Source organism: Bufo bufo, chromosome 6 (genome assembly GCF_905171765.1).
Source record: "Bufo bufo chromosome 6, aBufBuf1.1, whole genome shotgun sequence".
Lineage (NCBI taxonomy): Eukaryota > Metazoa > Chordata > Amphibia > Anura > Bufonidae > Bufo > Bufo bufo.
In genome coordinates this window covers 164,314,350-164,336,059 of record NC_053394.1, presented here as the reverse complement: position 1 = coordinate 164,336,059, position 21,710 = coordinate 164,314,350, and the positions used below count along the sequence as shown (strand labels likewise).

General features: G+C 45.5%; 1 protein-coding gene across 3 annotated transcripts in view; it reads right to left on the bottom strand.

The window, feature by feature from the left end:
* Positions 1 to 447: 447 nt before the first annotated feature.
* MAPK8 (mitogen-activated protein kinase 8) overlaps positions 448 to 21,710 on the bottom strand; it is a 62,084-nt gene continuing 40,821 nt past the window's right edge. For 2 of the 3 annotated variants that reach the window (XM_040434922.1, XM_040434921.1), the window contains exons 9-12: positions 11,074 to 11,198; positions 10,619 to 10,682; positions 9,642 to 9,719; positions 448 to 2,216 (exon numbers count right to left, since the gene is read on the bottom strand). In XM_040434922.1, the coding sequence (XP_040290856.1) occupies positions 2,074 to 2,216; positions 9,642 to 9,719; positions 10,619 to 10,682; positions 11,074 to 11,198 (410 nt within the window). In that variant the 3' untranslated portion in view covers positions 448 to 2,073. Of the gene's footprint in view, positions 2,222 to 9,641; positions 9,720 to 10,618; positions 10,683 to 11,073; positions 11,199 to 21,710 lie in introns of all 3 variants that reach the window. The other variant, XM_040434923.1, reaches the window with a different exon arrangement.

Genomic DNA, 21,710 nt, shown 5'->3' with positions numbered 1-21,710 from the left:
ATATATAATTGGGAATCGGGATGCAGTGAATATAGCTGAAAGTTAAAGTAAAAGCAGATTTTACCCGCGATTATTCCCGACTCGATTTTTAACAGTGATAGCTCCTCTTTAGCTTGGACTTTAGCTGCCATTTTGGTATTTTATGAAAGCCTGGGATGTCAGCTTTCAAACAAGAACAGTTGCTTCTAGCTGCTACCAATCAGGAGATATCAGCAGCTAAAGCAGCCCCCTCGCCCAGAACAGTACTTTACCCATAGCCCGAGCTCAGCTCGGGCAGAACAGTTAGGTGGTTAAGACGATTTTGAAAGTATGAGCTCGGACACACAAATAAAGTAAAACTTAGCTTTTGATGAGTAGACACAAAAGTATTCGTCCCAGCGGATGGCAAACACACAATTCAAATAGACAGTTAAACTATACATTCTGACTCAAAATAACAAGACAGGCTTAAAGATTTTCCCCAACATTGATCTTTTATTACGAGTCGGTGATCATATAAATGGCCGTGCTGCTCTGGGCGCCCGCAGCTGTCATCAGCATGGGTAGCTCACACACTTGGCTGAATGATTGACCTGCACTGCTAACGTAAACAGAAGAGGAATTAACAAGCAGTGATATGGTGCATCTAGACGGACAAAAGAACTCTCTAACGAGGTGAAGATTGCTTCTCCATGGCAGGCCAGCCCTGGGAAATGTGAAACGTGCCCTATGCATACTTTAGGTGCGACACAGGAGGCATCTATGGTGCATTCATTCTCACAGTTCAACCAAGTCCTCGTCTGCACTAAGCAGTACCTATCCAGAGTAACACTTCTACTCTTACCCAACCCTGAATAAAAAAATAAATAACTTTCATTTCCACACATAACATGGCTGCCACCATCTAACTATTTATTCAGCTTCCTGAGAGGAATACTATTTTAAAAAAAAAAAAAAAAAAAAAAAAAAAAGAGGATTTTACATTAGCCCAACTTCAACCCATGAGCGACTTAGCACCACAAGGGCACATGCATAAAGTATCATGATTCAGTTAGGTCACAGAATACTCAGCATGGCAAAACTGCATCTACATCAAACATTGGAAGGGAAATACGGATTCAGGAAGGAAGGGAATTTTTTTGAATATAAACTAGGGAGATACTGCCCCTTCACAGTGGAAAGCACCGGTAACGTTGAAAGTGTTTACCTGCATGAATGTTCAGATATCACCGAATAGTTGTGCATTGATGAAGTGCAGCTTCAACGTGCATGACCTCGGTGTATGCGCCACACCCAATGCTCACATAAAAAAGGGCTAGAAATTCACTCAGACAAAAATCTTACTATTTTCCTGACTTTGCAAGAGTGGATGCACCAACACCTCAATAGCACAGGCAATAATACAAAATGAAAAGTGGGTAGAAGCAGTGTCTCCCTTTGGTTTACTGGCAAATGGAGGCATAAATGTTAAGTGTGATAAAACTCATACAATGAAAAAAAAAAAAAATCAACTTTAAATTATTACAATATGGAAGAGATCTGTAAAATTCGAAGAGGATAAAAAACAAAAACATGAGCAGCACCAGCAAAGAAACGGACAAAAAAAAAATAAAATGAAAATCTAAGTCAAATGAAAAATAAAAATTTCAAGACAATCAGGACCAAAGTGACCTTTTCTGAAAAAAAAAGTCGGAGCGCTAAGCCCCCCACCCCTATCCCTTTCTCACACTATGGAAATAAAAATACAATACATATTTATGGCAGCTTTTCAAACCCTCCAGCACTTAAGTGTTCAAATTACAGCACAAAAAAAATAAAAAAATAAAAATGAAACTACACTTTTGTTAACCATCATAGGCCTGGCAGGGAATGCATTGTATTTTGTCGCTCCTTCCCAGGTCAACTCTTAGACCCTGCGAAACCCCACTCCCATGACTGCCGAGCAACCGAGGGGGTCGGGTAGCTAAGGGGTTAATAATATTTACTCTACAATAATAGACGTTGCATCCTGGTGCCATCACTGTGTGCTACCCTAGAGGTCCCTCTTCACCTCCTCCTTTCCCTGCCATCTTTTCCTTCGGTCTTCCTGCTGAGTCATCGACAGCAGCCCAGGGCCCCTGCAGAGGTTTCAAGGCTACTGTCCGTGTCGGAGGGCAACGTTGGATCTGTGGACATGGAGGAAGCATCAGCCGATGAGGAGGAGGTTTGAGGCTGGGAGCCATCAGTCACTGCTGCACCTGTGCTATGAGAAAACAGACAGGGGAGTTAGCTGCAGTAAATGTTCTCAAACTACACCATATTTCAAAAACATCTCTGTGCATTTACACTTTCCAGTCAGCATCACCCCTCACATTTCTAGGTTACAGAGGTGAAAGTACAAAGACTAGATAAAAAAAAAAAAAAAAAGGGTTCAAAACAGCGCCAACCTTCTCTTCTGGCTGTTTCTGGTATTGCAGATCATCTTGTGAATGGAGCAATACCTGACACAGCCCAGAGACACGAGTGGTGCTTTTTCTGAAGAAAGAAAAATAAATAAATGGACCCCTTTTCATAACCCAGAGAACACTTTAGAAGACAAATTTGAATTACAAGCTACATATTAAATGTATTGTGTGCAGTTTGAGGTATTAGTGCACAAGAAAAACTGTAGAACTTGAGCAGATTCGAAGATAGGATGCCAAAGTAATAACTGGAATGGGTGGACTACAGTACCCAGAAAGATCAAAATAGGGTTATTCAGTTTAGAAAAAAAAAAAAAACACGACTGAGGGGAGATCTAATAACTATGGGGACATCCTCTGCGTCTGGAGGAAGAAAGGTTTCTACACAAACATAGAAGAGAATTCTTTACAGTAAGAGCAGTGAGACTATGGAACTCTCTGCCTGAGGAGGTGGTGATGGTGAGCAGTGATGGCCAGTTCGCAGTGTTCACCATCTCTAATGGTGAGTTCACTAAAACAGTTCAAGAGGGGCTTGGATGTATTTCTGGAGTGTAGTAATTTCTCATTCGTATCATTGGGGGGGGGGGGGGGACACAAACTTGACCATGGGTATAGCTGCTGCCACTAGGAGGCGGACACCAAGCACAAAAGTGTGAGCTCCTCCCTTCAGCTATACCAGGGATGGCCAACCTGTGGCCCTCCAGCTGTTGCAAAACTACAACTCCCAGCATGCCCAGTCTGCCTACGGCTATCAGCCTACAGCAGGGCATGGTGGGAGTTGTAGTTTTACAACAGCTGAAGAGCCACAGGTTGGCCAGCCCTGAGCTATACCATCCCTACAGGGACTAAGCTAAAACAGTTTTTTAGCTTAGTGTCTGTAGGAGGCAGACCTCCCTGCCTTGCAGGTCTGCTGATTTTTCATAATTTTTTTTCTTTTTTCTTCTAGCAGGGTTACAGGCAGTTCTAGCTGCCTGCATTCCCATCCAGGAGACCAGGGGGTCCCCAAGCCCGCTGCTTGTTCCCGGTCTCCAGAAGACAAGGAGGACCAGAGGTTCCCAAAGCCTCTGCATCCCGCCAGCCTTCTGGTCACCGCGGCCGCCCACGATAAGTCCCCTCTGTTTCCGGTGTAGCAGCCCTCTCCAAGGGGCCGAACACCGAAGGTGGTGACCCGGCAGGAACCAGGGGGCAGAACACGCCAGACGGGCGAGTATGCTTGGCCCCAATCCTCCTCCTCTTCTCAGGTTACCTTATGTGAATGAGTCCCATGAAGGCCTTGTCCCTATCTTGCGTTATCCCCTGTTCGAGGATGGGAAGGGGGGGGGGGGGGGGGGGGGAAGGGAAGCCCTCAGTGCTCGCAATACCTTTATACAGTGCTCGCAATACCTTTCTATGGGCCCTTCCATCCCTTATCGTGGTGTTCCGGTCCTGTCCTCCGCTGGGACCGCTTGTAATTGAGGCCCGGGCTTCTCTGAAGCCTACTTCCAATCCGGCTACCAATGGGTGATTCACACCCGGCCGGCATACACGGGGGCTTCTAGTGGCAGCACTGCTATCCCATAAGGGGGGAGGAGACCTCTTAGGGGAGTCAGGTGGCTAGGGTCAGCACTTCCCCTTGTTAGCGCCGGACAACTGACTACATTAGTGGGGGCAGGGCACGAAGTTCTCGCCGCTTGCCCCCTCCATTGGGCATCCTGGCGTGAATTCTTAGAGATTTTTTTCTGCACTCTGCCCACCTTCTGCTTCAGGGGATCCTCTGCGGGACTCTGGCAAAAGGCATCTCTGGACAAGCTGCAGTAAGGGACACAGGCTGGGTAAGCTCCGTCTCCCCTTCCTACAGGATCTAACTACTCCCTCATCCTCCTACCTGACACTACAGGGTGCTCACTATGTCCGAGCCCAGACCCCAGAGCAGGTAGGTGGTCACTTCCGTGCAACATTTTGCCTGTGCTTCTTGTCGCTCAAAATTTCCATCCGGTCAGTGGCTCTGACCCTGACCCAGTCACCCCTCCTGCAGATGGTAAAACTGGAGTGGGTGTGCTCCCTGGCTAAGATTGTACAGGACGTTTCTCATTCCAACAAGGCCACTGTGGAAATACTGGGGCATTTGGCCATACGGCCACCATCTGACCAGTCGGAATCTGGGGACCCCTCTGCTAATCCCCATCGCGGCCATCCTGCAAAACGGGCCAGACCACCCTCTCTTCGAAGGGTGTCTGCTTCCCCCGTTTCCGCCACCTCCCAGGGAGTGTTGCTCTGACGTGTCCTCAGTATAAGAGGCGTATTTTGAGGAAGGGTTGTCAGACTCTGACTTTTTCTCACCTGAGGAACAGTCTTCCAAAGTGTCCGCTATGGTAGACAATCTCATTGCAGCAGTTATTGAAACTTTACAGGTTGAGGACACTACACCCTCATCTGCTGGTTCTAGTTTTTCCTTCAGGTGATCCTGTCCCTCGTCAAAAATTTTCCCCAACCACCCGCAGTTTGATTTCTCCCTCTCCAAGGAGTGGAACTTCCCTGGCAGGTGTTTTGCGTTACTGAAACGCTTATCCTTTCCAGAGGATTTTACGAAAAAAGTGGTCGTCCTCTCCTATTGTTGATCCTCCGGTATCCCGCGTGGCTAAGCATACCACCTTGTCTATGGCGGATTAGTCTTGTTTTTTTCGGACCCCAGGGATAAAAAAATTGGAATCTTTTGCCAAATATTCCTTTGAGGCAGTTGGCACTGCCCTGCGCCCAGTTTTTGCCTCCACATGGGTTAGCAAGGCTATGACCGAGTGGGCAAACAAAGTTACGTCAGGGCCTCATCTCTGGGGACCCCTCGGAGGAACTTTCAGATATTGCATTGGAGCTTTCCCAAGCCAGTTCTTACATTTGTGAGGCCTCTCTGGACGCGGCCAGGCTTATGGCCCGCTCTTCAGCCCTTTTGGTGGCTATTCGCCGTACCCTTTGGCTATCTTGCTGGGTGGCGTAAAATGCTTAAAAATGGGCCTTAACGTCCCTCCCATTTACTGGAAGCAGACTTTTCGGCAAGAGTCTGGATGAGATTATCTCTGATGGTACAGGGGGTAAAAGCACCCATTTGCTGCATAAATGGGCGCGCTTTAGCAGGTCAAAGCAGCGAAGACCTCTTTTTTGACCTCTTCAGAGTTCTTCCAGCGCCAAGCACAAGCCATCTTTTAAACCCCGCCCTACCTTGCGTCCTCGCCAACAGGGCTCCAAGCCCCATACCCCCAAGTTCTCCTCTGCATGACGTGTGGTCTCTGGGGCCCCCAAGACGAGTGGGAGGTAGTCTTCATCTATTCCGGCATGTCTGGCTGGCTCACGTCTCGGATGCCTGGGTGCAAGAAGTCAACTCGGAGGGTTACAAACTGGAATTCCGGTCCCCCACCTCCGCCCCAGTTTTTTCGTTCTTCTCCTCTGACCTCTCTCTCGCACAGCCCATTCCTTTTTATCAGACTATTCTCACCCTTCTGCGGCAGGGACTGATTGTTCCGGCTCAAGACCGTTTTTGCGTATTCTACTCCAATCTCTTTGTGGTTCCCAAAAAGGAGGGTACGGTCTGTCCCATCCTAGACCTAAAAGCCCCCAACTGCTTCCTTTGGCTCCGCCGTTTCCGGATAGAGTCCCCGAGAACGGTCATTGCATCCATGGACGAGGGAGTACCTGTCCTTGATAGACATCAAGGACGCCTACCTCCATGTTCCCATCTGCGTCAGTCACCAGAAATATCTTCATTTCTCAGTGGGACCTTTTCATTACCAGTTTGTGGCCCTCCCGGTCGGTCTTGCCACGGCTCTCAGAGTCTTTACCAAGATTCTGGCCTTGGGGAGTTCTGGACAATCTCTCTGTTCAGTACACCTGGTCCCGCGAGGAATGCTTCCTTCCAATCAATATGCTGGAGTTGCAGGAGATTTGCCTCCCTCTGGTTCATTGGACGGACTGTCTCCAGTTCGGGTTCAGTCAGACAACTCCACGGCAGTCGAATACCTAAACCACCAGGGAGGCACCCGGTGCCCCGCAGCCATATCGGGAGCAGCGCTCATCCTCACCTGGAAGGAGAGCCATGTTCCAAAAATCAGGTACGAAGGTCTGCCAGTCATCCTCGTGGCCCGTCACTGGCCACGCAGAGAACGGCACACATCCCTAGTCTCCCTCCTCGCCAACGAACCCTGTCGTCTTCCCCTCATTTAATGGCATGGCTGTTGAAGCCACCGTACTAAGGGATCTGGGTTTCTCGGATGCTGTTGTCCAGACCACGATTTGTGCTAGGAAGCTGTAGTCCTGCCAGATCTATTAAGGGACCTGGAAATGCTATTTTTGTTGGTGCGAACGCCACCAGCGGTCTCCCATTCGGTTCTCGTTGCTGCAACTCTTGTCTTTCTTGCAGTCAGACATGGACTTGGGGCTGGCTCTCAGTTCCCTCAAAGGTCAAGTTTCGGCCCTTTTCATTCTTTTTCAGCGGAACTTGGCTTTGCTTTCTGTGGTTCGTACCTTTATGCAGGGGGTTGCGCACCCTGCGCCCCCCTTACCGTCCTCCGTTGAAACCTTGGAACCTTAATCTAGTGCTCAGCACTCTCCAGTCCTCACAGTTTGAGCCTTTGCAGCAGGTGTCCCTTTGCTTCCTATCCTACAAGGTAGCCTTTTTGGTGGCAATCACATCCATCCGTAGGGTGTCTGAACTTGCGGCTCTTTCCTGTCGGTCGCCCTTCCTAATCTTCCATCAGGACAAAATAGTCCTTCTCCCTGTCCAGTTCTTCCTTCCGAAGGTCGTGTCGGCATTCCATCTCAAAGAAGAGATCATTCTCATTTCCTTTTGTCCTGCCCAGTCTCATCCTCGCGAGCAGTCGCTCCACACTCTGGATTTGGTTTGGGATGTTCGCATTTATCTGTCTCAAATGTCATCTTTTCGACAGACTGATTCCCTTTTCGTCATTACAGAGGGGCCGAAACGAGGGCATCGCTACGTCCAAAGATTCCATTTCCCAATGGATTAGTTTGGCCATTGTGGATGCATACTGCATTAGTGACCGGGCCCCACCCTTCCGGGTTACTGCTCATTCTGTTCGGGCAGTAGGGGCCTCTTGGGCAGTGCATCATGGGGCTTCGTCCCTTCAGGTGTGCAGGGCGGCAACCTAGTATTCTTTGTAAAATTTTTAAAAGGTGTGCAAAGTACACACCTTTGCATCTTCTGACGCGTCTCTGGGCATAGAGTTTTGCAGACGGCGGTTCTCTGATTGGCTGGAGGGTTTCTGCGTTTATGACCGAACCTTGGGACTGCTCTGAAACGTCCCATGTTCAAGCCTGTGTGATACGGATGAGAAAACTAGATTTTTGTACTTACCGTAAAATCTGTTCCTCTTCCGTTCAATGGGGGACACAGCTCCCGCCCATTCCTTACTTTTACTTTTTGGTTCTGGGTTTGTTTATTGTTTGATTTTCCAGTTTTTTTCGGCTTCTCCTAATGCTTTTGCACAAACTGTTTTAGCTTAGTCCCTGTAGGAAGGGTATAGCTCAAAGGTGGAACTCACACTTTTGTGCTTAGTGTCCGCCTCCTAGTAGCATCAGCTATACCCATGGTCAAGCCCGTGTCCCCCGATGAACGGAAGAGAAACAAACAGATTTTATGGCAAGTACAAAAATCTAGTTATAGTTATTAGATTTTTTGGAGAATGGTTCCCTTTTAATGACCAGTCACCTCCAACAAACACCCCAAGACAGCAGCATGTTTGTAATGATCATTTTCTTCCTGCAGGTAGTTGAAGCAAAAGTTGTAAAAACGTTCTTTAATCCCCTGCCCGGCGCGTTTCTCTAGTCAGGCTTGAAGTCACGGAGGCAGCGGCCTCCTTGCTTCAAGTCACGGTAACCACGCCCCCTTCCCTGTGACTGACAGCCGGCAGTTTGGCAAAACCAGCCGAACTGTCGTGCATAAGCGCTGTCAATCGCAGCAAAGAGGCAGGGAAGGGGGCGTGGTTACCGTGACTTGAAGCAAGGAGGCCGCTGCCTCCGTGACTTCAAGCCTGACTAGAGAAGCGCGCCGGGCAGGGGATTAAAGAACGTTTTTACAGCTTTTGCTTCAACTACCTGCAGGAAGAAAATGATCATTACAAACATGCTGCTGGCTACTCTAAGGTACTGCTGCCGTCTTGGGATGTTTGTTGGAGGTGACAGGTTTCCTTCAATCTAGGGAGTTATTCTCATGGGGGATTAACATTGTAAAATAAAAAGAGTGCATGTCATTTGAGCCTTCCATTGGCACTATTCATAGTGTGGATTTCCTAACGTGTACCTTTGAAAGAAAGTTGAGACGTACGGCACTGCATGGAGTAGCATGGTCTACAACGTTATCTTGGCACACACCAAGCGAGTTGGGCAATCTATATGCAAGCTTGGTGAATATGTTCATAACCTGAGACCTAATGTGTCACAGCCATCAGTCTTAACACAACCTACAGTCAACGTCTTTATAAATCAATAAGATTATATATATATATATATATATATATATATATATATATATATATATAGATATATAGAGATATAGAGATATAGATATACACATATACACACACACATACATACATACATTTTGGCGCCGCTGGTCTGTTCCCGCTGAGTGAGTTTTTATTAATTACAGCTATTGCTGACACTTATGCACAGGTGATGTAACACTGTCTTAAGGTGTTCAATTTACACAGTTTATAGTATATGTTTGAATTAATCATGAATATTGTCTATTTGAACACAATCATGTAAATTATATCGATGATACACGGATCACTGTATGATTATATCTTATGTATTTTAACATCTATTTTTATGATTGTATTATTTATTAATTGATTGTCACTCTATTTGCTGCTATGTATTCTGGGTATATATACCCCTGTGATACACCATGATTTATGCTTGATAAAGACTGCATTGAGCTGTTGAAACGTTGCAGAGGGGTCAATAAAGGGTCCATCGTTTTTCACTTTATCTCTGGAGTGCTGCCTCATCTTTTGAACATATTAGCCGTTAAGCCTGCGGCTGGGAGGATTTTGTACCCGTGCTATTGGACTAGTGCTGCGTGTTATTTTTTGTTTGCTGAATTATATATATATATATATATATATACATACATATACACACACACACACACATACACATACACCATCTCTCCAACTATTCCCATCTCCAATATATTCACTAAATCGTCAATTCTGTGCAAATGAAACCAACCTAAAGGGGCTGGTTGACCCCGGATGACACCATTTCTTGCTCTTTCTTCCCAATCCAGAACTTCCTTGTATATTAACTCTGTAAAACAAAATGTATGATCTTGTGAATATAATATAAAAAAAAGTTATAATAGGTGTGAACTGCAAACCAGCAGAACACTTCTTGATGGGACAATACAAAAAGGTCTTTAATGTGTATCCCTCCCTGGATATAAGCTCACACTCCCTCCTTCCTGGACTGTATTTTATACTTTTTGTATGTTTGTCGAGATAATATATACATGCTAACCCATAGTATCTGTGCCATTATAGCTTTAGTTGTAAGGAACAGTGCTTTCAGGTACTTTATCTATGCATCCATAGTATCCCTTATTTGATATAGTTTGGGAAAGCATTTTTTTTTTTTATATGAATATTAACCAATGATGACCTTTGTATATTGGGGAGGGGGGGGGGGTCTATTTAGTGGATTAGTATGCCACTTTATTTATATATTGTATATCATGAAGTTATTTTCTAAATCACCTATATTTGCATGTGCTTGAGTTATAAAGATTACACCAGGACAAAATATACGGAATCTCAAGGTCAAGAAAGAAATGAAGGCCTATGCCATTGTAGACATCCATAGAAAATGCCCAAAAGGTTTTACACCTGGTGTACTTACCGCGTTGAAAGCCTCTTATTCAGAAACTAAGGGTCCCAGAAATGAAACACACTGTGGTTCCCATTACTTCAAAAGAGAGGCTCACATTCGCAAACACCCCCTCAACTCTTATGGTCTAAACTGGAAGAACTCCATTTAAATCTATGACTGTGAGCTTTGGAACAAAAAGTAGTATAGTGGTCACCAAAAATGAAGGTATTAGGTATTTGATAGAGAATGAAGACTGTTTGCTCTGAATAGACCCAGGTAGATTCTTAGTCTGACCTAAGCTTGATCAAACTGTGCAGAGAAGAAAGGCGTTTGACAATTACCTTTCCATTCCTCTATTGTATGTTCTCTCTCATCCAGCTGCTTATCTGGTATCTTTGGTGGAGGCTGTGTAAGAAAATGGAGAATCAATGTGGATAGAACCCAATCATAAAACATACCAGTCCCAGCAGATGCTCTAAATCCACATCAGTAGGGTTGTCAGCTTTCAATACTTATTGAACCACTACAATGGATACATACAAGTTTTTTCATAACTATGTGTGCTTCTGGGTCCATGCCTCCGTGCCACAAAAGATAGGACATGTCCTATCTTTGGCCACATCTTAAAGTCAATGGGTCTATACAGCGATGCTCAGTGCACACGGCCAGTGCCTGTGTTTTGTAGATCTGCGGTCTGCAAAACGGGCGCGGACTGTTGTACAGTTCACTATCCTTTAACACAACAATAGCGGAATTCCATAAACATATACAAGATGAAAAAATGGAAAATACTCACAGCTTCAGCCTCTAGAGAGTCGTACCAAACATTGATGTAGGGGTGCAGCAGAGCATCGTCAACAGAGATCCTCTTGGAAGCATCAATTACTAACATTTTTGATAGCAGATCTCTGGCTTGGCTGGCTATATGAAGGAACAAAACACAAAGGACATTAATAGGTACCAAGGACAGAACTAGGTTACAGTGCTGTGCATCATCACCTGAGCCTTGGTACAATTTTCTGCTTGTGGTTCTTTTATTAAAGGGTTGGTCCCACAAAAAATATTCTACAGTTTTTTTTATTTTATTTTTTAAATCTTATTTTCATAATTGAAATAAGTCTCACAATTAACAAGGATCACAAATGATTGTACACAAGAGATTCAAAATAGGTGGTGAGACAAATACAGCATCTTATGAATATAGATAAGTCAGGGATAAATGGGGAGGAACATATGAGGGGGGGGGGGGGCAAGGAAAGGGAAAGAGGGGTAGAGGAAGGGATGGGGGTACAGTTGATAACACCAATACGAATGCAATACATTACTGTATTACTAAACAGGTCTACAATCAATAGTATCCCTTATATATTGCGACATCAGATAATAGGCAGTCATACCGGATGAATTACACTGGTTGTATCAAATCTAGTACTCCCATACAAGGGCAGCTAGGGCATAAGAAATAAACTTTGATCAGTCTAAAATATTGAACAAACTAACAGTCTGGTACAGTATTGAGTGTTCCAATAAGAGACACTATGTATTTGAGTAGTTAGTGATATTACCCATCTCGGGATCACATAAATTTCTAGAAAGCATTGTGTTGGACTAGGGTTGACTGGGGGGATTCCTATAATCCTTCCAAGGTTTCCACAACTTAGCAAATTTTTCATGAGATCTGTATGACCAACTGACTAATTCCTCCATTAGGTATATTTGATCTACTTTTGAGTGCCATTGTTCTAATGTCGGGGGCGAGGGACTGAGCCATTGAAGTGGGATTAAAAGTCTCGCCGCCTGGATCAGTAAAGTAGCTAGATCTTTAGAAGAGGGGTACCACTTATTGCCTGGAAGCCAAAAGGAGTATAAATTGGGGAGAGAAAACCCAGTCAGAATGGCATACCTTATTAATTTCCCTTCCAATTAGGTCCCAGAACTGTCGAATCTGGGGGCATGACCAAAAGATATGACCTAGGGAACCCGCGTGGGCTGAGCATCTCCAGCACACATCCGACTGAGATAGGCCCATTACAAATAGTTTCTGTGGGTCATTGTACCACCTCGTTACTGTCTTATATGAGTGTTCCTGAATTTTTGCACATCTCGAGAATCCATGTGAGTTCCGATGAATGTGTGCGATCTCCTGAGCAGAGACAGATATATTGAGATCTTTTTCCCAAGATCTGATATAGGAAGGGACAACTGGATCTATGGGGGTAATCAGTGCCCTGTATAGGGTAGATATGCAATGTTTCGGGCAGGATTCTAACATGGTTAGTCTCTTAAACCACGTGGGGTCTGCCTGAATCTTAGTGTTAGACAGTAAGGTCCTGAGGAAACTCTGTAGTTCCTGGTTCGCTATGAAGTTGCTAACAGAAATGGCTTGAGAGCAAAAGTTTGGGATATTATTAGCTGAACCGACCTCCTGAAGCAGGGAAGAGATCGTGACATCTTTGAAGCCTTTCCAAAAATGGGGTAACTCGTGGGTGTGTGTATTTAAAAGATAAGGTATTAACTTTGCAGGTAGGGTCTTGGGGGGGGGGAGGAGAATAGCCCCAATGTTGTGTGTAAGGACCTTATGGTTTGGTATATACCTCTTGTGAGGTTGTGTGGAGTGGTAGCAGTGGTATTCAGCCCCCACAGACCCGCCGATTGAACATCTGACAGTAGGTCTGTCTCAATATCAGAACCCAGTATCCTATATTTTGGTATGCACAGCTGTAACCACCTTTTCAATTGGATCGCTTTCTAATAGGGCTACACATCCGGCAGGCCAAAACCTCTGTGAGCTCTGCTCCTTGTAAGTTTGAGGAAAGAAATCCTAGGTTTCTTGCCTCTCCATAGGAAGGTCATAAGGATTTGTCTGACAGTTTTGAAAAAAGACTTTGGGAGAAATATAGGCACCATTTGTAACAGGTACGTGATTTTGGGCATGATATAAGTTTGTAAGAGGTTCTTTCTACCTATCCATGACAGCCACGGCAGAGCAAGAGAGCTCAGCTGCTCCTGAATATTTTTCACTAATGTAGGATAATTTAGTTTATATAGAAGGGAGGGGTTATTGGGGAGAGTTATTCCCAGATATGGAAGAGAGGTAGGATTCAATTTAAAGGGAAAGCTGTCTTTTAATAAATGGATCGTTTGGGTCGAGAGGTTAAACCCCATTGTCTCCGACTTAGTGTAGTTGATTTTAAAATTGGACAGTTTGCCAAACTCAGAGAAGGTGTCTAAGACATGTGGGAAGGCTTTTGTGGGATTTGATATCAAGAGCATAAGATAGTCTGCAAATGCAGCACATTTATGTTCAGTTTTACCAATTTTTAGACCCCTTATACATGGATCATCTCTGAATGCTTGTAGCAGTGTTTCCATTACAAGTATGAAGAGAGAGGGCGAGAGAGGGCGACAGGGGGCAGCCCTGTCGTGTCCCATTTGTAATGGGAAAGGGCTCCGACAGTATGCCATTAACTCTTACTCTTGCTCCTGGGGATCCATATAAAGACATAACTGCCCGTATAAAGGGGTCTGGCACTCCAAATCTATGTAGAGTTCTCTGCATATATAGCCAATTTACCCTATCGAAGGCCTTCTCTGTGTCCGTGCTAAGAAGGACTAGTGGAGAAGACTTCTTATGAACCCAGAAAGCTGCATTCATCAATCTACACGATTGGGAGCTACCCTCTCGACCCAACACGAAACCCGCCTGCTCTGGGTGGACTATTTTTGTTATGAGGGGGGCTAGTCTAGAAGCTAGGAGTTTAGCCCATATCTTGACATCTATGTTTAACAATGATATGGGACGGTAATTTCCACACTCTGTGTTGTCTTTCCCTTCCTTGTGGATTATGGTAATAGTGGCCTCCAAAGTCCGTTTTGGTAAGGGGTTCCCTTCTAGAAGTGCCTGGCACCATTTAGTGAGTTCTGGGGTTAAGACAGATAGAAATTTCTTATAATAGCCTACTGGTAGACCATCTGGCCCCGGGGCTTTGCCCATAGGCATCGAGCTAAGTATTTTTACAACTTCACCTTCTGTGACCGGTTTAAGAAGAGAGGAGCCATCTGCCTCCTGCAAACTGGGGAGATGCAATTTTGTCAGGAAGCTATCTATTAACTGTCGCTTCTTATCTTGAGTATGTTCTGTATGCAGAGTCTTTTTAGGGGGGTCAATATTGTACAATTTTGAGTAGAACGAGCAGAACTCCCTTGCAATATCTTTAGTCGTGGCTACCAGTGTGACTATCTGTTCCGATTGCTGCAATATGTTGTGCCTCATTTCTTTTCTTTATCATGTGCGACATCAAGCGGTTGCCCTTATCCCCATGGAGATAGAATTGGGTTTTGGAGTAGTGATAAGCCTTAGCACATCTAATGTTGAGGAGTTCTTTTAGTTGTCTCCTAAGGGACTCAAGTTCGGCCTGTAGTGAAAGAACAATTGATCTTTTCTGCTTTGTTTCTATAGAGGTTATTTGACTTATCAGGGAGTTTATTTTGTTCTGCCTCTATTTCTTGATACGAGAACCTAGGGCTATAAGTTCCCCCCGGATGAAGGCCTTGTGTGCTTCCCACGTTATCGTTTGCGACGTATCCTTGGGATCATTCTCCTGGAAATATCTTGTAAGTTTTTTAGTGATGTCAGACGAGTGACGTTCAGAGTCTAAAATAGTCTCATTGAGACGCCACGCCCACTCCCTAACAGGTAAGTTAGCAAAGGAGATGGTAGTGGTCACCGGGGCATGATCGGATACAGTAATGGGTTCTATAGTGGAGTCACGCACCATGTCTACATGGGATTGAGAAATAAATATGTAATCTAGGCGTTGGTATGTATGGTGTACTGCTGAATAAAATGTGTAGTCCCTGTCAGAACTATGTAACATCCTCCAAGTATCTATTAGCCTGTATTCCTTCAACAACAGTTGGATGCCTCCTATCGTCCTTTGGGATTGAGCAGTGCCACCTATGGATGCATCTAATAAGGGATTGAGCATGACATTGACATCTCGCCCTACTATTAGAATTCCTTCCGCAAAATCCCTGAAGCTTTTGAGGGTATGTTTAATCCATTTGTGCTGGCGCGTATTAGGTGCATAAAGACACGCTAGGGAAACCATAACCTGGCCTACCCTACCCAAACATAAATCTACCTTCCGGGTCCATTTGGGTCCCTGAGGTCACAAAAGGGTACATTTCTACTAATGGCTATGCTGACCCCCCTGGCGGCTTTGTGGTATGTGTTGTGAAACCACTGAGAGAATTTAGATTTCGGCAGTCTAGGAACTTTCCCATTTTTAAAATGTGTTTCCTGTAGGAAACATATGTGACTCTTGCTTTTCCTCAACATGGTGAAAATCTGAGAACGCTTCTGAGGTGTATTAAGACCTCTCACATTGAAAGTGGTCACATTAATTAACGCCATGAGGGGTCAGCAAAGTCCATCAGCGAGATAAGTGTATTGGACACCCAAGGTTATTTATGAGCCTGCGAGCTGATAAACCATTTTTGTTTAGTGGGTGAATTTGGCTTCCGGAGTATCCCACCCCTGCGAGTAGGCCTCAGTAGAGCAAGTATGGTACTTGTACTCTGAGGTCTTGATTATTGGGGTTTGTTCCAATTCAGATACCCGCATTTCAGGTGTATTGGGCCCCATAGCATATAAGTAGGGTATCAGCAGAGTCCGTACTCTTAGGGTGTCGACAGTGACTTTCATAGGGAAAAAGATAGTCATGGACTGTCAGGGTTCACTCACTGCCGTTTCCAGTGTGCCAGGGGCCATGAGAAACAACGGCTATCGGCACAGATTCACTAAAGTAGATCGCCCGGTGCTGTGGGCCTATTTAATGTCAGCCCGTCTCTTGTTGCTGGATTTCGGTCTGGCAACTGTCTCCCACGGTTCCCTTGGCGGGAGGAGAGGTAGTTTGCCCGCAAGAGAGTCTACGGGTAGCCAAGAGTCTATCTGGACTGGTGCGACCCCCAATATGGACCAGGCCTCAGTTAGGTCAGAGGGATTGCGCACGACACATCTGCGGCCATTTTTAGCGAAGGACAACCCGAAAGGGAACAACCATTGTACAGAACTTTCTGGTTTCTGAGCTGTTCTGTAAGGGGCCTGAGAATTCACCTCTTCGCCAGTGTGGAGGGCGGTAGGTCTTGAAATAGAAGGATAAGAGTCAGTGTACCTGATATCCTTGGTGTCCCTCGCGGCTTGTAGGATGGCAGCTGTGTCTCTAACTTAAAAGCCCACATACCACGTCTCTTGGGGGTTCATCCGCTTTGGGTCTGGCCCTGAGGGAGCGATGGATCCGCTCTATGACAATGGAGGCTGCCCTTTGTTCCCCCAGCAGATCTGTAAATAACTTCATGGCGGCAGACTCCAAGTCTTCATTCGCCACTAGCTCTGAAAGGCCTTTGAGACGGAGATTCCTCCTCCTACCTCAGTTCTCTTGGTCTTCTATCATGAGGTGGGTAGTATTCAATGAGGAGGCATGCTGCTCCAGCGTCTGTTCGAGTGCTGTGCTGTGTTTGATCATGCGATCCTGTCGAGATTCCAGCTTTTCAACTCGCTGGCCTAGAGATCTCATCTCATGGCTGAGGTCACGTATCTCCCTTACGAGCGGGGCAATCGCTTGCTGTAGCGTGGCTTTAAAGAAAGCTTTTGTGAGAGCGCCACTATCTTTTTCGTGGTCATCTCCCGCGCATGACACCGCATCACTTTCTGCATTTTCATCCTCCGCAGGAATCCAATCTCCCTCGTCCCGCGCCATCTTGGAAGCGCGCGCTGGGGACACGGCGCTCTTCTTATAGAGGTATTTGTCCATCTCCACCGGGTTTTTCTGCGAGCTGGAGTGCCTAGGAGCTTCTCTGGGCTTGTCTCTCCCGATGATTTTTACCATATTGTCGCAGGTATTTCTGTGTATAAGCTAAAGAGCACGGACTTTAGCGGAAGGAGATCTCTCCTACAGCTCCGTCTCCATCAGCGGCTAGGCTCCGCCCCTATTCTACAGTTTTTAAACCACCTGGATGTGAATACTTTTGTAATTGCATGTAATTAAAAATTTAGCATAGCCACCGAGTTATTCAATAAAATGTTTTTGTATAGCGCCACCTGCCGCTTTTTCTTTTTTCCTTTGTCCGGCTCACCAAGATGGCCGCACATGCTTCAACTGCCTCCTGAGCTGTGACAGGGAGAGCATGGACACGCCCCCTTGAGCTGCAGCAGAAAAGACACTCCCTTTGAGCTGCCAGCTTTATATAAATCTAGCAGAGCAGTTGGAGCAATGAATGGGGAGACCACTAGACCATGTGAGGTACAGGGCTGGTTCTAGCTTTTAGGCCTCCTTCACACAACTATATGGCTTTTTCAATGTTTTTGCGGTCAGTTTTTCAAGGATCCGTTGTCCCTTTTTTTTTCAGTTGCGTTTCCGTTTTTTGTTCCGTTTTTCCGTTCTGTATGGCATATACAGTAATTACATAGAAAAAATTGGGCTGGGCATAAAATTTTCAATAGATGGTTCCGCAAAAACGGATGCATTTCCGTATGTGTTCAGGTTTTTTTGTGGACCCATCGACTTGAATGGAGCCACGGAACGTGATTTGCGGGCAATAATAGGACATGTTCTATCTTTCAACGGAACGGAAAAAACGGAAACGGAATGCATACGGAGTACATTCCGTTTTTTTTTTTTTGTGGAACCATTGAAATGAATGGTTCCATATACAGAACGCAAAAAAACGGTCTGTAAATGGAAAAAAACAAAACAAAAACGGTTGTGTGAAAAAGAGGTCTTAGAAAGAGGTTGTCATGTACTATATGAGGTCTCATTTTCATTTTTTTACATTAGTCATGGGATAACCATTTAATGTTGTTTCTCTTCTCTAGTGAGATCTGCAATATTTTGCTATTGTTGTGGATAGCGGGATCTTGTGGATCTGCCACTGTTCATGTTGACTCAGTGTTTCTGTGCACCCACTGGTAACTTTAGTAAAGTCATCCAATTTGCATATAGCATTGCCTAATCTGTGTCTACTTGCATATACAGCAGTTAGGGACAGTAAAAAAAATAAAATCCATAGGCACTTTAGTATCTACCATTAGCTTATAAAGGGTATCTGTAGTATGTTCACATGGTTGTGATGCTTCGGCTGCTATTATTAACCTTTTCTGGGCACTATTCAAAAGCATGCACCAATTGTGGTGGCTCCAGACTTCTGTGTACAAAGTAGTTGCAGCCACAACCACATGGTGACCCAGAGCCAGTCATGCCACAATTTTCATATGGTAAGAATGGGAGTAGACCTGCTGAATAAATTAATTTTTACCTGCAGAGCAACCATATTGTTACGGAAAGTAAATCACTGGTGTGCACTCAGTGTGCAGAACCTCCAGAATACCACCCTCTCAACCTCCCACACCATTTTAGTATGACACCCTGACATTACAAGGGTTGTTCTGCATGTTTCCCCTGAAAAAGCACCACTATTGTCCATGGACTGCGTCTATATTCAAGCAAAGGTGGTTAAGCTACCATTTCAGGCACAGCTAATGGACAAAAGTGGTGCCGTTTCTGGGAAGGGGGGACCTTTAAAGGGAAACTTCCATTACATTTTTTTAATCACTTATTAACCCTTTTTGCCAGCCAATTTGCCTTTTTATTGCAGTCCCTAAGGGGCCTTAGCCTAGGGAGCTGACATTTTTACAGCGGCCTAGTTTAAGTACTGCATGGGTCTCAGCAAAATAAAGTTTTAGTAAAACAACAACAACAACAACAACAACAACAACAACACCACACACACACACACAACTACATAATTATCATATAATTTATCCAGCACAGTGAAGGCCATAAAAGAGAAAAAAACAAACACAATGGTAGAATTGCTGTTTGGGGTACCTAAGTGATACCAATGAAAACTACAAGTCATTTCACAAAAATCAAGCCCTTTCACAGCTCCATAAAAATAAAAAAAAAGTTATGGGTCTTTGGCAATGCAAAAACAAACATTCTTTTTTTTTAACCCCTTCCTGACATATGACGTAATAGTACGTCATGGTGGCAGGTGCGTTCCCACATTCTGATGTACCATTACGTCATGGTGATCAGGCAGGCACCAGAGCGGTGCACGCCCGATCACTGCAGGGGCCCGGCAGTCCCTGGTAGCCAGGCCCCGGCTGTATCCGCCGGCATCGACTTGTTTAACCCCTTCTATGCCGTGATCAGTGCTGACCGTGGCATAGAAGGGATCTGCGGCGGGTGGGGGAGCCCATCGGGTCCCCGTGCTGCTGTGGCAGGGACCAGATAGGAGAGAAGGCAGCCCGATGTCGTGCAGAGGCTGCCCAATGCCTTGCATGGCATCGGGACCTGCGTCTCCTAGGCAACCTATTAGTGTATTACTCTGTGTAATACACTAACAGGAAATGCATTACAATACAGATGTATTGTAATGCATTGCAGAGGAGATCAGACCCCCAAAAGTAAAGTCCCAGAGTGGGACAGAAATAAAACGCACACTCTCACACTAGGTATCGCCGCATCCATAACGACTGGCTCTATAAATATCACATGATCCACCCCATCCGATAAACACCGTAAAAAAAAAAAAAATGTTTGAAAACAAAAAAAAAAAACATTTGTCACCTTACATCACAAAAAGTGCAACACCATGTGATCAAAAAGGTGCATGCCACCCAAAATGGTACCAATAAAAGTCACCTCATCCCGTGCAAAAAAATAAATAAAAAAAAGAAGAGCCCCTACCTAAGACAATCGCCCAAAAAATAAAAAATATAGCTCTCAGAACATGGGGGCACTAAAACATCATTTTTTTGGTTTCAAAAATGCAATTATTGTGTTAAAGTGAAATAATAATAAAAAAAAAAAAGTTGATGTTAGATATCACCGTGTCCATAACAACCAGCTCTATAATAATATCACATAAACAGTGCCAAAAACGAGATTTTTGTATAACTTACCAGTAAAATCTCTTTCTCGCTCTTTCCTTGGGGGACACAGAAGACCTTGGGTATAGCTCATCTCCATAGGAGGCGTGACACTAAGTGAAAGCTGTTAAGCCCCTCCTCCACAGCTATACCCTCAGCCTGGAGAGAGAGACTGCCAGTTGCGTGTCCAAGCAGTGAGAAAAGGCAAAGTCCAACAAGGAACCAACAAGCCAACTACCCAACGGGTAACACAAACTCGGAAACCGTGTAGAGAAAAACAATGAATGGGTGGGTGCTGTGTCCCCCAAGGAAAGAGCGAGAAAGAGATTTTACTGGTAAGTTATACAAAAATCTCGTTTTCTCGCCCAGTTTCCTTGGGGGACACAGAAGACCTTGGGACGTTCAAAAGCAGTCCAAAAGGGGAGGGACCACAGCTCCAAGGCGAAGCACCCGAAGGCATCAAGGAACCTCCGCCTGCAGACCCAGGCGGACCAAGGCAGCATACGCCGAAGCCAGAGTATGCACCCTGTAGAACTCTGTAAAGCGTGCACGGAAGACCTGTGGCCGCCCTGCTCAAATGCATGGCCGAAGCCCAATGTCTCCGGCCCAGGAGGCACCGATCGCTCTGGTGAAATGAACGGTGACAGCAAAGGCAGAAACCTGCCCTCGGTGCGGTAACCTCAGCAATAGCCAATCTGATAAGGCGGAGGAAAACCACCCTGGAGTCCGTCAACTCTAAGTGCGGACCTCCAGGAAACCCAAGAGACCAAACGTCGACAAGAGTCGGAGATCTCCAAGTAAAACCGGCAAGGCCCAAACAACGTCCAAATCGGTGAAGTGTTGAAGCGAAAGGCAAACACCACCTTCAGAAGGAAGGAACGGGATGTAGAACAGCCCTGTCCTGGGAAAAGACATAAGGCTCAGAACAAAAAGGGGCCATTCAGGCCCCAGTCAGAGACACGACTGATACGGAAACACAACCGTACAGGACAGACGGGGTAGAGAGAACTTCTGTAACGGCTCCAAGGACAAGATTGGAGCACCGAGAGCTCAGTATGAAGTTCCCAGGGCGATACCGAAGGACAGTACAGAGGAACCAAAGAGCCATTTCGAGTAAGAAGGTCTTGACAGGCCCAGAGGGCCGGGGAACGCTGGAAGAGGAAGAACAGCGCTGACACTTGACACCTCAAGTAAAGGAATCCCAGTCCCAGGTCCAGGCCGGACTGGAAAAAAAAAAAAAAAAAAAAAAAAAAAAAAAAGACAGAACCATGGGGAGAGAAAAGGTCAGAGTGGGGAATGCACAGCTTCCCACAGAACCCCAGACAAAAGAACCATAAGTCTTACGACAGATCCTGGACGAATACAGCCAGGAGCGGACAGTAGCAAACCCGCTGGAGTCGCCTGGCAAGCGGGCGAAAAAAACCAATGTGATCAGGCGCAGACCAGTAACACGGGCAGAAGTCGACAAAACTGGTCCCGTCGGCCCCCGGGCAACGTTG